The sequence below is a fragment of the Parasteatoda tepidariorum genome, chromosome 11, assembly GCF_982258835.1.
Source record: "Parasteatoda tepidariorum strain Cologne lab strain chromosome 11, Ptep-v5.0, whole genome shotgun sequence".
Classification (NCBI taxonomy): domain Eukaryota; kingdom Metazoa; phylum Arthropoda; class Arachnida; order Araneae; family Theridiidae; genus Parasteatoda; species Parasteatoda tepidariorum.
The window spans coordinates 38863585-38884394 of NC_141765.1; the positions used below are offsets into that span (position 1 = coordinate 38863585).

Genomic DNA, 20810 nt, shown 5'->3' on the forward strand with positions numbered 1-20810 from the left:
TATGATGTCATATTGAAATGAATAAGCTTCTTTGTTATAATGTTTAGAAAGAAATAGGGAATAGTGTGACCAGTAATCAAGGATTTGTTTAGAAAAGTGTTTTATTTTTGCATTAACGCTTGGCATTATTGCACATTTCGTTCTTAAAAATAATTGCTATAAATAGTTCAGGTTGCTTTTTAAACAGTATTATTATACAGTAAGACATGTATTGAAATAAATTAGATGTTTTATTAATAATACTTAGAAATTTTCATTTCTAATAAAAAGAGATAGTTGCCAGCAAATGCGTTGGAATTTTATGGTTTCCCATCACAAATTCTTTGCAATAAATACAAAAAATAATTGCAATAATTGCAAAATTCTATACACCAATTACGAATCTTTCGAATCTCATTAGATTGCATGCTTTAAAATTTTATAATAATTACATCATTAAAAAATTTTTCTCGAATTTTAAAGCTAATCACTCTATTTCTCTTGTTTTGCTCAATAAAATATTTAATATGGTTTATAATATACTGTTTATTATTTCATTATTCTCTTAGAAAAACATCAGACACTCCTAATACCATTTAAAAATAACGAATTTATCATAGATCGTTTTATTGTAATCTAAGTCTAAATTTTCTTCAAAAAAGAAACTTTACTCATGTATTAGACATTTTATAATTTTAAAACGATAAATAAACTACTGAAAACATTTTCATTGAAAAAGGAAAGACTTTATTCATATATAAAATTAGGCATTAATGGGCATTAGGCATTAATAATGTTGTGATTATATTTGAATTATATTTTAATTCTATATTAGTCATATTGTTGTGATTATATTGTTCCTGTAATTATATTATTATTAATTTTCAATCGAGAAAGATGAGTGCTAAACAAGATGCAAAAGTGTAATCCAGCTAAGCACATATGTTTAATCAAAATTTAAAATATATAACACTTTTATAGAGAGAATATTCTGTTTCTCATTTTAGTCTAAATATTTCCTCTGAAAGCGGAATATATTCCTTACTATAGAAAGTATTTCTCACGGTCACTATCTATAGTAAAATTTCTCCATATATTTAGAATAGATGCATGGCATAGAAACTTACTTTTCTTATCTTTTTTGTTTGTCTTGGGAAAAGTTTTGTTTTTTGTTTTGGGACTGTATTTTACTCTCAAATGCCCTGTAGTGGGACCAATGAGATGCGAAGAAGCAGTAGAAAACACAAAATACATACATAAGGCGATTTTCTGAATTTATTTTTGTATTTTGTGTATACTCTTTTTGTTTGAAGCATATAATCTTGTGGAAGAATTTTCCTGAAGTATTTTGACTCTTTGTCTTGGACTTACAATGTCTCTGTATCTAAATACGATAAAAAAATATATTTTATAGCAATATTTTAACTTTTCAAAAATAATTGTATTTATTTGATAATTTTCAATGCATGCTAAGATACATCATACATGCGTATTAAGTGAACAGAATGTATGAAATGAAAAGCATCTTTTAAAGATAATTCTTTATATATTTTCCCCTTTATTCATAATTTCTATTTCTTATTTTGGTCTAAATATTCCCTCTGAAATCTAAATTCATTCCTTATTATAGGAAAACAAAATAAGAATACAAAATTAAAGTCACAGTTTCAGCCTCAGATGGTATTTGAATAAATGTAAATTTTAATGTGCAATTTAAAACTAAACTATCACAACAGAGATGTAACGCAGATGAAAATAGGCGTACGCTCACATGAAAATAATGGTATTAATTTGTGTAACAACAACAATTCTAAATAGTGATAAATAATACCGAACAAACTGTTATTCTTAGCTTAATATTTTTATAGGCAACTAATATTTAATTTGAGAATCTCTCATTAGATTAAATGTTAGAAATAACAGAAATTTAATGTAAATAAATTTGAAGAACGTAAAACTAAAATCAAGTTTGTTTTATCTTGTAATTTTATTTTACACTTGATCAAGATTTCTGGTGAAACAAACATGCCATGTATGTCTGTTAGGAAATTTGACGATTTTTTTTGTGTTTTGATTAAATCATGTAGCATAGATCGCTTTTTTTGTTGATAATACCAAAATACTTTGATGTTAAGATTTTTTAGGTTTGTTAGTAAGTGTAGTATCTTACACGAGAACGTAAACTTGATAATAATTTTACATAATAGTTTGTATGCGATGCGTCTAATTCATATAGACTATTTGGATGCTTTTTCACTAAATACATTATAAAAAATTCGTAGATCTTTTTTAACTACACTTCTAACTTTAGTTTTTTCAATTGAAAGTTATGATAAAACAATGAAAAATCGATCGTGTATATTTTGTCATATAGAAAGATATTTAAAAAGAGTACTTGTTTGTCCGGTTGTAGTTTTCTACATTTATGAAAACAAAATATGTCATTAAAAAAAAAACAAAAATTAGCTTATTTTCACAACATATATGGATAGTATATTTAAAGTTATTTATTTTTATGCAATGAGTATTTTAAGAACTTTTTGTTATGTTTCGTAGCCTGCCCCGAGATTTTTTATTATTTATTTTATAAAATAATGTACAATAACAAAAGTTCTTATCAAAGCATAATTTAATATGCAAAATAAAAGGTTTTACAATAAAAAAATATTTAAAACCTTTCAATTACTTATGAATCTTTAGATCAAATAATATAATTTTACTAAAAATAAATTTAATGCTTTTTTAAAAAAAAATTTTCTGTAATGACACTAAAAAACAAATAAATATTTAGGTACCAATTATTATCTCGAATAGGTCCGACAGTATCATCTCGAATAAACAAAATGTTAAAAATGATGTTTATATCGTTTTGAAGAACCAAATTTTCAATTAATTGTTATCTTTTTAGTTTAAGCTATGCCATAAACATTTACGAATCTACATTTATCGAAATATTTGTAAACAGCTCAACTAATAACGCTGACTCATAAATTAAAAATATATTTTACTTAAATTGTTATTTTACTTACTAGATATATTTTCAATTCCCTTAATAAAAGTTGTTCATTAAATTTTTTTTACTCAAAAGCCTACTAATAAAAATTAAATTTAGAAACTAGCAATTACTAATATTAAGAAATTTAATTAATACTACTTGGGTTGTCGGTTGTTATAATTTCATTCTGCAAAAAGTATAATATGAAAGTATAGTTAACCGTAGTTTATCTAGCTATAGACTATGCCTAGTCGACATAACTGTAAACGTGTTTGAGTTTTATACTGGAAGATTGCGAAGTAAAAAAAAATTCAATTTAAAGGAACATTATTATTCTATTAATTGGCATATGTTTAAATATATAAAAACTAAAAAAAAGGCGCTAAACTTCGCATAGTGTTAATATGAGTTAATAATATAATCTTAGATTAATCTAAGAGTATTACTATAGTGAATTTTTATCAAGTAGTTTCATTAGTTCATAGTAATAATCAATTTAAACTAATATAATAATGGTTAATTATTAGTCATAAATGACATTAGATTTTAAAATAAATAAATAAATATAAATATGTAAATAAATATAAATATGTAAATAAATATTACATTTTGAAAGAAATCATTTAAACATAATAAACTTGCAATGCTGGGCAAATTATTTATTCACAAAACTTTCTGACAATGATAAGAAATCATAAATACATGATAAGACTATTTCGACAATGATAAGAAATCATAAATACACTCTCACTGACTTGCCATTGGAGCAAAAATTTAAATGTATCTAGCCTCATAAGGAATCTGATCTGAATCACAAGCAAAATAAGCTTATATGGAAATATGGATTAGATTTTAGATAGTTTTTGTTATAAATACTAAGTTTTTAATAGTTTTCTTTATTTACAGATCAATTAGATATTGGAAATATGAAAACTTTATAATGAAATTTATAGCGAATAATTATGCAGAAAAAATATTTATTTATTGACTTGCTCAACATTTATAATATTTTTAATGATAAAATTATTTCCATTGTCTAGTGTATCCACATAAAATTCTTTAGCGGATTAATCAGTAAATTTAAATTAAGATGTATCAGAGCGTCTTTGCACTATAAGCTATTACAATTTATTAAAACTAACACAGGATAACTAAATTACTTTTATTTTGAAAAGTTCGTTTAATACATATTATATTTCATCTCCATAAATTTAGTTTACACTACTCCTAGTTTGTTAGAAATATTTAAAAATAAAGTTTTAATAACGTTTTAAGTGATAAAAATGAAATTTTTACAGTGTAGCACATGCTTTGTTATACTGCTTAAACATCGAATCTAAACAATTTTTAATAAATCTAAACTTTAAATTAGTTCGTTATTTCTTTAGGAAATAATATCCGAATGTGATAGATAGGTGGTAAAATATAATTAAAAGTATCATAAAAATATCATGAATTAACCAAATTTATCTAATGTCCTATTGATCCTGTTGCGATACTAAAATAAAACTGAAAAATAATTCATATTTTTTAATAACACAAATTATATTAATCGAAAAAAGAATTTTGTTATCTGAATTCTATTTAATAAAAAATACTTTACCTTTCGCTTTCCACTTGATAATACAAGTGTTAAAGCTTCTTTTGCTAAGATTATCATAGTACATTACTGCAATTACAGTTGCATAGAATATTTCTACACTGTAAAATACCGTTGTATTTAGAATATTGTATATACAATATTGTTTCAGTTGCTTATAAAACATATTATTTTTTATTTCCTTACTGCTTTCATAAATACTTTTGAGAAGTTGGCGTAATTGTGTCTTTAGTATACTTTGCTAACATCTAATTAGTGTGTCATACATTAATAATAAAATTTCATCAATGTAGTATTACCTTCATAAAACTCAAGAAATATTTTCCCTCTATTGAAACTTTTTTCAACAAAATTGGCATTGAATTCTATATTCGGATTAATCATACGTTTAATGACATTGTATTTTTAAATTTCGTATTTATTTTTCGTAATAATTTATTTTTTACTATTGAAAAGTTGTAGTAATAGGCAGATAAATTTACTTCCAATTTAATATTTTTAATTTTTTGTCAGTTAAGTTGTGATTACTTTTAATTGCTATTATTTTATGATGAAATAAAACTTTTGGTGAAAAAGAAAGAAAAAGCGAAATATACTTTTGTAACAATTTTTTTGTGCTTATTTGATTGTTAAAATGTATTTGCAATCGTACAACACTCCTTTTTTAAAAAAGGTGTCAAGTTTATTTCTTGAAAATAGATTCCGTTACCAACTGGTTGCATTTTTGACTCATGATAACTAGCTTGGCTTTTTCAACAATTTTGCTTAAATTAAGTTTTGTTTTTACTTTTGAATAGCTTAAGGGATGAAATAAATACCCTAAAAAACTGAATTATTATCAAAACAATTAAAAATTAATGCAAATAAATGAAGAACAATAAATGTATTATTTTACATTTATAGGATATAATTATATTTATAGGATAATTCAAAAGGAATTTATATTTACGTTTTTTTTTCAAATGAAACAAATTTTTAATAAATTCAATGGAAAATAATGATCAACAATATTCACATTCCTGCTGAAAAATTTCTGGGAAATTCTCCCTTTGTTACTTTCTTTTTCATTTTGAAAATTATCAGAAGAATTATTATAATTCTGTTATTATTTAGGTTCAATCAACATTGCCTTAAAAGAGTAAATATTGACTTCCTTATAAAATATGTAAAATACATTACACTTCTAGATGTATATGCAAAGCAATAAATTTAAATATTCCCAACATGAATCACAATTAAGTCTGGCCTAAAGTTTACAAAATAATAAATAAAAAAATAATAAATAAATAAAAAAAAAGAAAATGTACTGATGTTAAAATGCAGACAGAAAAATAAACGTGAAAAAGTTTCTAACTCCTATTGTCGTGGAATGTTTACTATTTTATGTTAAAGAAAGTTGATTTTAGTAAATTTTATACAGAAAATATATTTTTATTAAATGAAGATTTCATATATATATATATATATATATATATATATATATATATATATATATATATATATATATATATATATATATATATATATATATATATATATATATATATATAAATAAAATAAAAGGAAAATTATTTGCCTTTTAAAACAGCTTAATGGTTTCAATAAAGCACAGTTTTTATAAACATTTTTTAAATGATTTTTAAAAACTTTATAATGTAGTTATATCTATGACTTAAGTATTACAAAAATCTATTATATAATTAAATTCTGGGGATAAAGATTACTTCAATCTAAATTTAATTAAAAAATTTTATTAAAACTAAAATGTAAAATTTTTATCGATTTTCATTTGAAAAAAGTCCTGATATCATTTCAATGCTAAATTGCAAATGCAAGTACGTAATAAAGCATTTTTTACGTATAGTAACTATATACTACATCTTTTTTTTTTTTTTTTGAATTTGTTTAAACGAAGTGTGTGTTTCTTTTATAAACAAATGTTGTTTCTGAAATGCAAGTATGCCAGTAAACTGAAACATTAATACAACTATTTAAATGCCATTAAAGTAAAAAAAAGACAGTATTTTAAATGTACAGTTGTTCCTAAATTCACTATAAAACTTATTATTCTAAATATTTATGAAGCGTTAATAAACTTTTTATGAGCTTAGTTTTTAAAAACTGAAGCGCTCTTTAAGCGTTTTATTTTAATATTTATGACTTTTATAGCTATCAGCTCTTGTATGAAAACGCCCTAATGACATAAACATGACTATGAACAAAGTGTATTAATTTTGAAGCTAATATGATCTAATATAATTTCAGCATGAAACTAATTTAGTCATAACTAATGTGAAATAAAATAAAATGACACAAGTTTGAGAGTTTTGAAATGTGTATAATTTATGGATTTGATAAAAACGTGTCTTGTTGGCTGTATTTAGTTTAACGAAGCAGAATTAACGATAGAAATGTATTTTATTAGAATAAAAACGTCACAAAAGCTTAGCTCAAATTTAATTTTAGTTGTAAAAGGAGAAAAATATTTCAAGTGATTAAAATATACTTTGCATCATTTTTTAATTTTAACAATTTCACATTGAAGGAAAATCTGGTGTATTATTATTTTAAAAATTTACTTTTATTTACGTTATGGTTTTGTTGTTTAATTTTTAAATTGCAATAGAAAAAGTTTGAGTTATGCAAAAGTACAGCTCTCATCTTTATGATAGATTATATTATTAATTAAATAAATTTGACTTTAATAGATTATACCTTATATTACCTAGTCAGTGTCCTTGCATGAAAATGAGTACCATAAAGCTTTATTTTTTCTTTATTATTGTTTTCTTTTTTTCATTCTTATTTTTGTAATAAAGCAGGAATAAATTATAGGCCTTTATAGAAATTTTATTAATATGTTTGTCCTATTTCAAAAAATTTAATAAGATTGGAACTGTTTCATTAAGATAATAGTTAAAAAATAGTAAAGGTATTGCATTATTGTCCTTTATTAATCACTGTATAAAACTAAAGTCATGCAAATATGATAGCTGCATTGTGAACAAAAATATGGAATCTTAAGCAACCTAAGATCAATTAATCAAACTATTTATAAAATTTTATGCAATATAAATATCTCACACGGAACATTTGAAGTATAGTTATTAATTAGTGCTACCTTTCACTTATTTTTCGAGAATAGAAATGAGAGCATACAATATCTGAATAAATATACCTTTTTTCCAATAAAGTTTGCTTTTGGTTCAAATATGGAATGCAGCATGTGTTGGGGATTAAATTCGCTGTCTCTTTTAAACTTAAAAAAAGTAATTTCATGCAAAAACTAATATGTAATAGTTAGTTACGTTGTTCTTATGATTATAATTAATAATGATCAAGAATTCTGTTTGCAAGGTATAAAAGTTTTGAGAAAGTCTTAAAAAATGCAAATTTAAAGGTCAAAAGCAAAATTTAGCTAATTCAGCTAAATAGTTACTGTAAAAATTTTAAAATAATCGTTAATTTAATTTTTTTTGGGTAATTAGTCACCCAATTTATTTCAAATTTTAATTTTTTAATTTAAATTAAAATTGTTTGTAGGAATGAGAGAATTGCAAAGTAAGTAGAGCTTTTTATAGTCAGAGTTGAATTATTTTTGATCATTAATAAATTAAAGTAAAAAATAATAGATAACTTCCGATAATTTTTTTACACAAATGAAAATTTTAAATACAAAACTGTCCTATTTCTTTAAAATGAAAGTGCAAATAAAAAAAATGTTTTACAAAATATTGTAAACATACTGAACCTGTCTTGTTTCCAAAAATTTCCCCACATTTTAGTTCTTTCAAATAGTTTCAGGTACATTAATTTACTCAGTATGATTTTCTGAGATGTTGAGCAATCGAATTCACCCGCATTAATCATTAAAGTTCTCAAATGATAGTATTGAAACTAGCCGTAAAAATTTATGTTTTTTTTACTATAAAAAGCAATGTAGATTCATTTGAAGTGCTTTAATGGAAGTAAAATGCAGGATTAATCAGCCCTAATATATGATATAATTTTAAGCCTTTACTGCAATTTTTAATAGTTGAACTTGTACTAGCCGTTATAAATGCATGTGTTGCCTCTCAGTTAGTTAAAAACTTTTAATGTTTTAACTATAAAGCATAAAAAATGCAATTACGGCATTTTTAGCTCTTTAATAATTTTAAGATAATAGAGCAGAGACTTGCATGTATATCAGCCTTTAAAAATGTATCTGCTGTCGATCTGCTTGTTAAAATTTTTTTTCTCTTAGCAATGAAGCTTAATATAATAGAGACTTTCATATATTAATGGAGAAACTTTTTAGAAGTTTATTGCCACAACATATGTAGTCGTTGTTACCTTGCCACAAATATTAGATAAATTTCTCGTTTTGGTTCAAAAATTCTAGATTTTTTTAATCCTTTTTCAGTACATAATTTTACTGGGAATGTGAAATGTGTCCCTCAGATTATTCATGAGAACTCACTATGAAACACACACTCCCTATCAAATGGTAATTTCGGTTTAAAAGGAATTACATGCAAATTATTTACCACGCTTTTCTCTAAGACATTGTCTCATACTCTCATTCAAAACAGTATTCATAATTTTTCATTATTTATAAGTATTCATAACTATTCAGTTTCATAATAGCCCTTTACATATATGATTTGTGATTTAAGCTACATTAAACGTGTTTCCGAAGTTTAAAGGCTTAAAATAGAATTTAAGCGTTTCTGCATCAGAACTTTTTAACCAAGTTATTATTATATGTTTTAAAGCAAGAAAGTTGACCTCGAACAAAAAAGTTTCTATGAAAAAAATTAAAAGTTGTCAATGCATTTATAATGAACGAGCAAAAATAAAGAGTAATTAAAAAAGTGTAATATATTTCTTAGGAAAAATCACGAACTCAAGTTAATTACTCGGCAGATTTTTTACGTTTCAAGCATTAGCTGCGCTATTTTCTGTGTCAGCTATATAATTCGAGGAGTTGAAAAGTTGAAAAAATTTCTCATTATTCATTCACAAGTTTTAAAACTATCTATATTTTCACTTAGTACCTTATTTAAATTTATTTAACAATTCCCAAATGATGATATCAAAACTCTTATCTTAATTTTATGCAAACGCATAGAATTTTCAAGCATAACTCCTTTTTCGTATGACGATATTTCAACGGATTATTTATTTTATTTAAAAATAAAGCCTTATTCAAAATTAGTAGAGGAATTATTGTCAGAAAAAAATATTATAAATGAAATATTTTGTTTATAGATATTTGTTATTAATTAGTGACAATACATAAGCTATTTTAATATCTTAATTTTTTCATCATAACAATGAAATTAATATAAAAATATGTAAGGCTTTTAATATCTCAAAATATCATGTTATATATTGTTTTTACAGTTTTCAATTATGAACCACAAATGCTCTATTTGAAACATGCATTAAAATTTTTTTCATATAGTAAATGTTTATAGTTTGCATATAAAAGGTGTTCTTTTAAAGTATTTATCAAGTTTTAGCATGATTTATAAAAGAGAACGTTGTGAATTAAGCGAAATTAAAGTTTTTTTTTATGCAGAAAGTTATAATTGAAATAACTTGGTTTGGAAATATATTTCTTGTTTGTATATTATTATAAATTTTTGTTGAATGAATTATGTCATACGTTTCAGAATTTTTCTTTAAAGTAAGAAAAGATTGTACAGGCTTTAAATATTATTTATAAAGCATATCCTTTTTTGGTTTTACTCGGCCTAGCAAAAATAAATTACTTTTCTTAAAAGAAAGGTATTTTATGTTAAAAAGAATGAAAGTTTCGTACATTAGCTCTGTTTTAAGCATTAGAGGGTTTTATTTTCCATTCAAACTTACTTAAAAGAGATTGCTCATCAGCTAAAAATATAAGAAAACTCTCTCTAGTGCATACCTTCTTTTTAATGAGTACATAACTACGTATATAAAATACAAAAAATCTTTCACTGAGAGTTGCAAATATACTTAATCAAGGTTTAATACTTTCCCCTGACGTCTTTCAAAATTACAATAGATTTAGAAGTATAAGTTAAAATATTAAAAAAAATGAATAGAAAAGAAAATGAAAGTAAATAAATACACAACAGGCACTCCATATCTACAAGAGATGTTACCACGCAACCTGTTACAGTTAATTTTAACTATTTCATATTTGTATTGCGTGAAACTTTGGGTAAACGCGAAACTCTAATTTATTTATTTATAAAACGTTTAGTCGCCCATTCCATTAGATATAAGGGCGTGGCTCCATAAAACCATATAGTGCAATGCAAGTTTATTAATTACTGTTTTTAATATTTTGATCATTTTTATGAACATTCGTTCTGATGAAATTTGATAAGTAAATAACACCTAACTGTTTATTGTTCGTTATTAAATCAAGGGTTTCAGAAGATTTATCAAATATAGTCAATATAAAATAGAAATTGAGTTAACTTAAGTTACATATATTTTTTCTTTGAGATATGCAAAATAATGTTTTTGTATTCATGTCAGTAATTCCTTAAAATTACTGTTTTTATTGTGAGAAAATTACATTTTGACATCCTTTTGGTAACATTATATCTAGCGAAAAATATTCAAAATTGCTATGAGAAATCTATTATGAAACTTAATATGGAAAATTATAATGGAATAAGCACTTTCCACCTAACTCGTATCTAAACTATATCCGGAAGAGGATATTGCAAAATAGCGAAGTTGATAAAAAAACATTTTGTGATTAAATTAACCAAGCTTTTCGAAGTGCAAATTTATAATAAGCTTAAATGTATGTTTACATATTGCATTATGAAGAAACTTATTTTGTTTTCTGTTTTTCTCCTCTTTTTGGTTCTGTTTTACACACTAATTATTTTCAGAAAATTATTATGGCAATCAAAAGAAAGAAAGCAATTTTAACAAAAACGCGTTTTCTTTTTTCTAATATAAATCTTTGTCATTTGTCAAACATTTCATTCAAAATATTTAATAAAAAAATTATTTTTCATAAATTTTTCCTTTTAGTCATTTAGTTAAATTGAGGTATTTATTTATATTTGAGTAAAAGGGAAATCAGTACTCAAATCACTTAGTTAATAAAACTACTGTTTAAGCAACTTAAGTAGACGAATGATGAATTTAATGAGCAAATTTTTATGAATTATGAAAATCGTTTTTACGTATGAGTTTTTTTTTTCTAATTATGTAGAGGTAATACGCTTTCCTCATTAAAAATTACTGATAGAAAAACAATGCGCTTGCTAAAACATTGTATGCCAATTTGTTTTCTTTTTAACAAATACTAATGAGAATAGCTTATATTCGCGATTCTCGAGTGTGAAATATTATGCTAAGGAAAGGTTTTTTCTTAAATTAGTGATTTCAATAGTATAAGCGCAAAAACTTAAACAAAGTTTAATTTTATTATTATAATTTATACATTTGCTTATTTCTTATTAGAAGAAATATTTGATAATAAAAATACAAGTTGCTTAATTTACTCGTCTTACTTAATACGTAATATCATATGCTATTTAACAAACTTAAATCCTTATTTAGTGTTATCAAACCAAAAAATATGCTTTCTTGGGGGTTGAAATTATTTTATTAGAAATACATTTTAGAACGTGAATATTGCGTGATATAGAAATTTTTATTAAAAGCGGAAAATTACATTTCTTTAAAAAGTTTACCCAAATTTAGTAAAAGTTTCAAATTCAATTTCTATTTGTGAAGGAACAAGAACTTATACTTAATGATTAAAATTAAGATAACACGTTTAATAAGTAAATAAATCTTTAAATTGTTATTTGATTTCTGTTTAAGCTCTAATTGATCCGTCTTTTAAACTAAAAAATTATAAAATGTATCGACAAAATGCTTTTGAAATTTTCATTGTTTTAAAATACTAACTCTTTTTTAAGTCCTGTTCCTTTTTTCATTTTTATTACTTTTTATTTAATTGAAATTTTAGTAAAGAGAAAATATTGTTTGCATATTTAGGTATTAATGTTCAGTAATTAAAATTAATATAATGAAATGTTAATTTTGAAGTAAATAAACATAACAATCACTATAACAATTAATGTTGAAGCCTTATAAATACATTAATACCAACTTCTTCAGTTTTAGCGCTTTTCTTCTAATATTTGAAGTGGTAGAAAATACTAAGCTTTACTATTTCATTTTTGATATAATAAATTTGATTTGAGTTGATTTAGTTATCGCGTTATGTAAACAATTTAAAACAAGTATAATAATGCAAAGAAATATAATGTGTGACCTGATAATAATGCGATTAAACTTTGGGAAAATGATTCTGCGGAATTGTTTCTGCGGAATTACTTTACTTTTTGTAACAATCCTTTTTATTGTTCTGTATCAATAACCATTTAAATATAGTGCAACCACCAATTTAAAAAAAACACAAATTTTTAGAAAAATTTGATGATTGGAATGAAAGATAAAAATATTTGGTTATTTATCATATTTGTGACCACCAATATATGATGCTTTGTAACTTATTTGTATCTAAGCAGTATCTTATTAGACCTCTGGATTTCAAAAAAGGTATCTTGTAAAAGATTAGGCATTTGAGTTCATTTATTTATTTGCTTGCGCAAAATAACTCATGGGAGTCTTGTTAATTTTGACATATCAAGAGCAGTCACAAATCTGTGTCCACACTCGTTTAAAAATAGTATGAAATGAAAAATAAAAAGAAAATTCAGAATTTTATTTTCAGCAATAATTAACATATTTTTCATTTGCTAAATATCAAATAAGTGTTTTGTCACGCAGCTACATATAAAAGTGTAGCAAAGTTTTGTCAATATGCCAAAAATAACAGAAAAATTTGGAGAGAAAAATAACAGAAATATTTAATTTGTCCACACTAACCCTATTCCGAAATTCATTTTGAGACATATATAAGTTCTACTCAAGAGTTTTATTTTAACAATACTTAACAACCTTAAAGCTCGTATTCGTGCAGAATATTTTGCGTATTGTGAGTTAGAATTAAAAACCATTTTAATTTTTTGCATTTTTGATATGCTTACTGGAATATTTGTCAGCAAAATTTTTGTTGAGATAGAATTCCAAAAACCGCAGTAACCTCGCAAAATGGTTACTCCAAAATAATTATTTCGAAGTCAGCGATAGTTTGAAAAGCTTTAAAATGCTTTTAAAACTGTATTTTTTTGAAAAATTAGTTATCCACGCAAATCTTCAATATATCATTGAAGATTTGGGTGAAAATTTTTGACATTTATATATATATATATGTATACATATATACACAGAAAAACAGATATGAGATATTGACTATCTCAAATTCTGAAATTTTTTTTTTCCATTTCTCTTTTTTTTTTTTTTTTTTTGTTTTTTTTTTGTTCATGAAAAGCTGCCTGTCATCTGCATTTCTTACTTTTCATAAAACAAAATTTCATATTTCAAATCTAAAATTATAAAATTTAAGTCAAAATCTAAAATTATAATTTCAACTTTTTTTAACAATGTAATTTTTGCGTAAAATACCTATTAATTTGTTGCCTTTAATATGTGTTGATATTGTTTTGTAAAATTAAATGAAGTAAAAAATTAACAATAATTTTCTCTTAGACTTTTTAAAATTGTTTTTCTCTAGCCAAAATCACAGAAGATATTGCTTCTTTGTTCTTCTTTTAAAACTCAATAAAATCAACATTAAGGAAATAGTGTATTAGTTAATTTTAGAACCACAATTGTTGGTAATCTAATAATCTTTAAAAGATTAAAGTGAATCACCTTAAATGAAATTTTTAATTGATTGATTTGGAATTTATAACATTGCTGTCTATTGTCTTTGGTATTTTAAATATGCAATAAAATGAAAATAACAATTTCAATAAAATTAAAATCTTATTGAAAAATGTTCCATAACATCGCTCTTTGAAAAACCTCTTTTCTCAAGGTAACAAATATAAATAAAAATATTGCATACAAAACTATAGATTATATGATATGATATGATAAATATCATTGTGTTGAACATAGTGACAAAAGTGATAGATAATAGTGACATAATTTTTTTTATAAAATCAGATTTCTGATACTCAAACGGGAAATTTTCTCCAAAAACAATTTTTAAAGACCTTATGCAACTGGTTCTAAGTTTTTTTTAACTAAGTTTTCTTTAATAAATGAAAACAGGTTTGCATTGCAAATTTGAAATTTGAAAAATTTGTATTAAATTAAGTTTCGAAAAAAAAACAGATATAACTCTCTCTTTGACCAATTTTAAATGTTTAAGGCTGATACTATGATTTTCTGTGCAAAATAACTATAAATATTGTCCATTGAATGAGTTATTACATTTTAGAAAATATTATGATAATAAAAGCGTTGTAAAATTAATAATTTAGTTTTTTAAAAGTATTTAAATTCTTGAAGAATATGAAGGGTTAAAACTTATTCTAAAGGTTTTTTCATGCATTTTTGCTAAAAACTCTTGGCATTATTTTATTTTGATATAGAACTTATTTTCACTTGTTTGAAATTTAATTTTGTATTTTCTAAAATTAAAACTACTTTTGTTAAAATCCTAAAGGTAGCTACAAGAATTTCAAGTCTTTTGGTATCAGCATGGTACCACCATCTGGTACTATCATTCGGATATTTAAGAATTGTTCTTTTAATACACGAAAGGTAACATTCAATCCGAAATTATCCTAATTTAAGCACATTTATGCATATTTATTTTGTAGTGTTTGTTTCTATTAATTATTAAAAAGGATAATATTTCAGTTTAACTAAGAACACATCTTCTTCAGAGACAACAATAGAAAGTTATATTTTCTGAGTAATTTATTGCAGTTTTCGAACAAAGTTATTAACATTCATTTGTCTTTCCTTCAAATATTTTACAACGTATAATTGGATTTCAGGGGATGATGCAAGGTTCCCATTTTGAGAGGACCCTCGCGGTAAGTTTATTTTATTAATTATGCATTAATATTTTCTCACAAACAAAAGCAATTTTACACATACACTTTTTTTTTTAACTCAGCCTAAAGTAGAAGTGGCTTTTTTATTAATATTTAATTAATGAATTTGCATTTCAAAAGTTTTTTTTTATGGATAAAAATTGATATTTTGAAAACAGTTTTTATCATAAACTAACCGCTAAACGGAAAACAATGCCTTCATTTTTGCATCGTTAAATAAGATTTACGTGTGTTTTGAAAAATACTGTAACAAATTCGTAAACAATGAATTAGTTAGTTTCTCTTTTATTAACATTCATTAAAGAAAGCTGACATACATATTAAAATTAGGTTAAAATTGTGTGTTTGATTGCTATTTGATTTTGAAATATATTAGCACTTTATAAATAATTAAAAATATTTTTGTGACAAATTATGAATTAACAGGAAACTGTAAATTTGTATTTAACTTCAGCACTTCTTTTTGTTCATATTTGATGATTTAGTTACGTATTTCTGTCTTTGTGCACTATTTAATTAGCTTTTGTTTAAAAAATGTACTGTCTTCATGCTCGGAGAATAATTCAAACAATCGTATCCCTAATTCTTTAGTACAGATACTGAAGCAAACCTTTTCCATTTATGTAAAAGAGGATACAAAAAAAAGTAGAAAAGAGGACTTTCAAGAAACAGAATAAAATAAAAAGAGCATTTCTAATATTAAACCAAAATTTGCAGTTTTCTAGTTCTTTTTAACAAAAATTGAAGAAATTTACAGCTTTTTTTCGGGACATTTTTTTAAAAATAAACACACGTTCTAGCGCGAACTCTACCTACTAAAATGAAGAAACAAATATTATTTATAATAATAACAGAAATGTTTTTATTTAATTGCGGTTAAAATTTACTCCACTAAAACCTAATAAATAATTGTCGTCTGTAATTATATCACTTAGGAAAAAACTTTTATTTCTTCTAAATTGCCAATCAATAAGACTCTAGCAATTATATCCTTAAATTATCAAAATTCTGTAAGTTGAGGCGTATTTGTGAATCGGAGATATTTATACAATTGAAGAAGCCATGTTTTTACTTGTAATTGATGTTTTATTAAAATAAATTTTATTTATTGTTATAAAATGTTCTATTTTTAATTTTCGACATCTTGTAAGCAAAAATTACACAACATTAAGATGAAAAGAATGTTTTTTTTAATTTTATAAACATTTTTACAATGTTTTTTCTCCATCATTTTTAAATTTTATTTTTATTTCGTTTACTTTTTTCACCATTGCATTTTAATCTTTATTTCATCCTCTTTCTCACAATGCACTTTTATTTATTGACTATTTTTGACTTTTTAACTTTAAATTTAAACTCTTTCGTCAAAGCATTCTTCAATTTATCGAATATACCGAATCGAATGAATATCAGATATAAAACTGATAAAGGAGCTCCTATTTCAACTAGATTTGTATAATATTTCAAACTTTGATAAATGTTGCAGTTTTGTTTTTGGTAATGTTTTGAATGATTGTACTAATAATACGAATAAAAAAAATCTCTTAAAAATGCTTTAAATATATTTTTTCTTTCTCATTATTTTAATATAGTCAATTTTAACAAGTTCTAATCGAAGAAGTTACAAGCCCTTTATTAAGTTTCTTTTATAGAAATTTTAAAAAAGTTGCTGTTATTTTATTTTAAAATTGATTTTCCTTAAAATTATTATAGAAGTATTAAATTTTTGTACTTTTTTACTAATAAATACTTTTCTACTGATAAATTTTAAATGATATTTATTTTATATTTATTCACATCTAGAAAAAAAGTATGTTGGAACGCGACAAATGCACAATGTGAAGGGGAAATTAAGACCACAGATTTGATGAAGATTTTTATAAATTTGTATTTTAAAGTTCCACGGGTACGGTTATTATTTATGATTTATAATTATTACTTTATGTTTATAATTGTTATCATTTGATTTTCATGTTTTTATTATTTGATTTTTATGTTTTTATTATTTAATTTTTATGCTTTTATTATTTGATTTTTATATTTTTATTATTTTAGTTTCATATTTTTACTATTTAATACGTTAACCACCCGTTAACTTTTCATTCAAAAGAATATTTTATTAAGTTAAGTTCTTTATTATTATAATTTACAACTATAAATTCATTTGTTAATTTTATTTCACTGTTTCTTTTGATTTGTTGCACTATTTTCTTAGTAATTCCATTTATTTAAAACTATTTGTTCAAGCTTTTTCTTCACCAGTTTATGAGTTAAATTGATTTAGATTTTTATTGATTTTTTTTCAAGTAGATGCGTGATATTTTGGAGTATTTCTTTTCAATTAATTGCTTAAACTAATTAGACGATTTTACTGATTAATTAGGTGACTGCATTTCATTTTATTAAAATAAAAATTACCCCAATAATTTTTAACTCGTTATTAAAGAGAAACAAGTAGCAATTTGACCCTTAGACGCATAATTTTGCATTAAGAATATTTTTCAGACTTTTTTCATTAATATGTACTAATTTAGGTCAAAATAACAGAAAATTAGAAGTTTAATAATTTATGGTTATGAAATATGGATAGAGGGGATCATATAGGAATGCATGTGGCTCTTGGCAAGTATGGACTGATTGCTCACATCCAAATAATAATTTTTCAAATTCGCATTTATTTGCATGCATTTATATTGAAGAGAAACAGTAATTGCTCTCTAAAATTTCTTTAATTTTAAATATCAGTTATTCAGAATCAGTTATTTTTGAATATGAACGGGAAAAAAATTCAAACTTCTTCTTCTTTATTTTATATTCTAAGACAAATATAATTCCGATAATCTAGCAAAATTTTAATAACTCGTAGACTGTGTTTAATAATTATTTGTAATTAAATGATTTCAAAAAGTAGTATGTAATTATAAAATTTTCTTGCACGCAGAGGGTCAGAAAAAAATACATAAAAGAGACACCAGTGTCCTGATTTAATAAATTTTGAGTAAGTTATAGAAGAACTTAAAAACTTCTGCAATCTAGTTATTGTTACTTAAATTATGAGTAATAACTTCAATTTTTATCCGCTCAGTTTTATATTTGAAATCTTTATACAGGTGAAGTTATCGAAAAATAAATATTGTATTGCAAATAATTAAATCTGTGGAAACTTGAGAAAGAAGACAAAGTAGAGAATTAGTGGTTAAAATGGCTGCAAATTACAAATTTTAATGATTATTTAACATAATATATTAATTTAAAATATTACTTCTGATTCGACACATGCATTTTCCTTTTTCAGGAATGTAAGAAATTAGCAATTATGTAAATATAAATGAGGTATACTACTTAACAATAAATATTTATCTGTGTTTTAAATAAGAAATAATTTTTTTAAGAAGCGATCATAAGGCTGAGGTTTTCAGTTGATATTATACAAACCAATAATGGTCAACGAGACTGATCATCATTAAAATAAATAATTTTATTTTTCTGTTAACTTTTGCAGATGAATTACTGCTCGCATTACAGTTAGTTACTCTTCTGTTACAGTAAATTTTTTTTCACAGTCCTGATACCCATTAGAGTACTTTATTAATAAATAAATAAATAAAATTACAGAAAAATAGTTCTTATTTAATTACACTATCCTCATTATTTTATTATCATTTGATTAATCATTAATCACTTTTGATTTAGACATACCTATAAAATGACAGACACATAAAATTAGTTAGAGTAATAACGAACGTAATATATAAAATATGTAAATTCTAGGTTGGTTAAAGTAGATGAAATAATAGTTCTAGTAATGAGAATCTGATAGATTTTTTAAGGAATTAACTACACAGAATGCAGCATATCAGCATGTTGATTTAGAAATTTGAACGAGCAATAACAGCTAAAATAAATCTGTAACTTTAGATATCATTACAGAAGTTTTTAATTTGGAATTTATTTAAAAAAAATTTTACATTCTTTTTAGAGTGTTTTTGTTTCACCTTTTTTTTCTTCAAAGTTTGGTGATGATAATAATCAACATTGATCTTCCCTGAATCACACTGAAGCCCTTCTGCTTAATTCATTGAAAAAACTTTGCGAGTGTCTCTTTTAATTTTTAAATTAAAGTTAGTAATTCAGATCTTTAAATATTAAATTCATTTATTTAAATCCGAGTGGAATACCTTTTACACAAATTCCTTACAAAATGAAATGGCATCTGTATATGTACCTTAGAAATTTTAGTTTACTGGATAAGAAATAAAAACCGAAAGAAAGAAAGAAAGGTAAAAATGAAAATTTGCATCGTCTTCTTAGATACCACTTGGATTCCAATTTCAGCAGAGCTTCAAAAGGAAGAAATCCTAAAAGCTTTTGGGAAAGCCTCGTAACTAGGAAGGAAAGAAAAAAGTAGACATAGAAGAAACATAGAAAAAAAGTTCCACCAGATAAAAATCACCGTTCTTTCGAATCCACGGACCTTAGTTTTATGAGAAACGCAGACGAACATTTCCAAGCTTATAAGTCCGATTTTTGAAGGCAATTACGTTGCTTACATGAAAATGGCTTTCTTAGAGAGAAGGAAATTTTGAACCGACGTCGGCGCGGTACTTTGTGCATATATTGGTTATATTTTGAAACAGTGACAGCGGTGCCTATTGCTTTGCTTTCGAAACATCAAATGCTCAAAATGCAGATCGATGTTTTAGAACGTCGCGTTATGGATGAATAGAAGTTGCTGGAACATTTCCAATATCAATTCCAGAGCCATAAGTCTAAGAGTTTTTGGCGTTCCGAAAAGACTTTCTAGAGAACAGAAAGGTGTATACAAAGGAAATAACATCTGCTTTCACTTCATATCTTGTTTAATATCGAAATAGAAACGTATAAACAATACGATGTAACATAGAGGAAGTTTCAGGCTAAAAGAAATTAGATTGTTTCAATTTACATTCCTGTAAGTTTGAAATACAAATTAAATCGTGTTTATTGATTCAGTGCATCTGAAACTACGACATTATTAATATATTAGTTTGCGAAAGCCTTGAGTCGATATGATTTATGCAAATAATTCTGCTTATAAAGGAATTTTTTCGTACAGTGCGCATAACGAAAAATGAACATCATGAATAACGTTCACGTTCAGTCTTAATGGTTTGAGAGCTTCGCATTAAATATGCTAATTAATTCGTGTAAATGATATTTTAAGTTATGAAAACAGACACAAAATAAATTTTCTCTGAATAGATATTTT

At 24.2% G+C, this 20810-nt stretch overlaps 1 protein-coding gene across 1 annotated transcript in view; it reads left to right on the top strand.

Moving 5' to 3' along the window:
* Positions 1-20810, top strand: part of LOC107456091 (abnormal chemosensory protein 6) — a 75943-nt gene that overhangs the window by 17867 nt on the left and 37266 nt on the right. The window contains exon 2 of the mRNA XM_071187633.2: positions 15503-15541. Coding sequence (XP_071043734.1) covers positions 15503-15541 — 39 coding nt within the window. The remainder of the gene's footprint in view (positions 1-15502; positions 15542-20810) is intronic.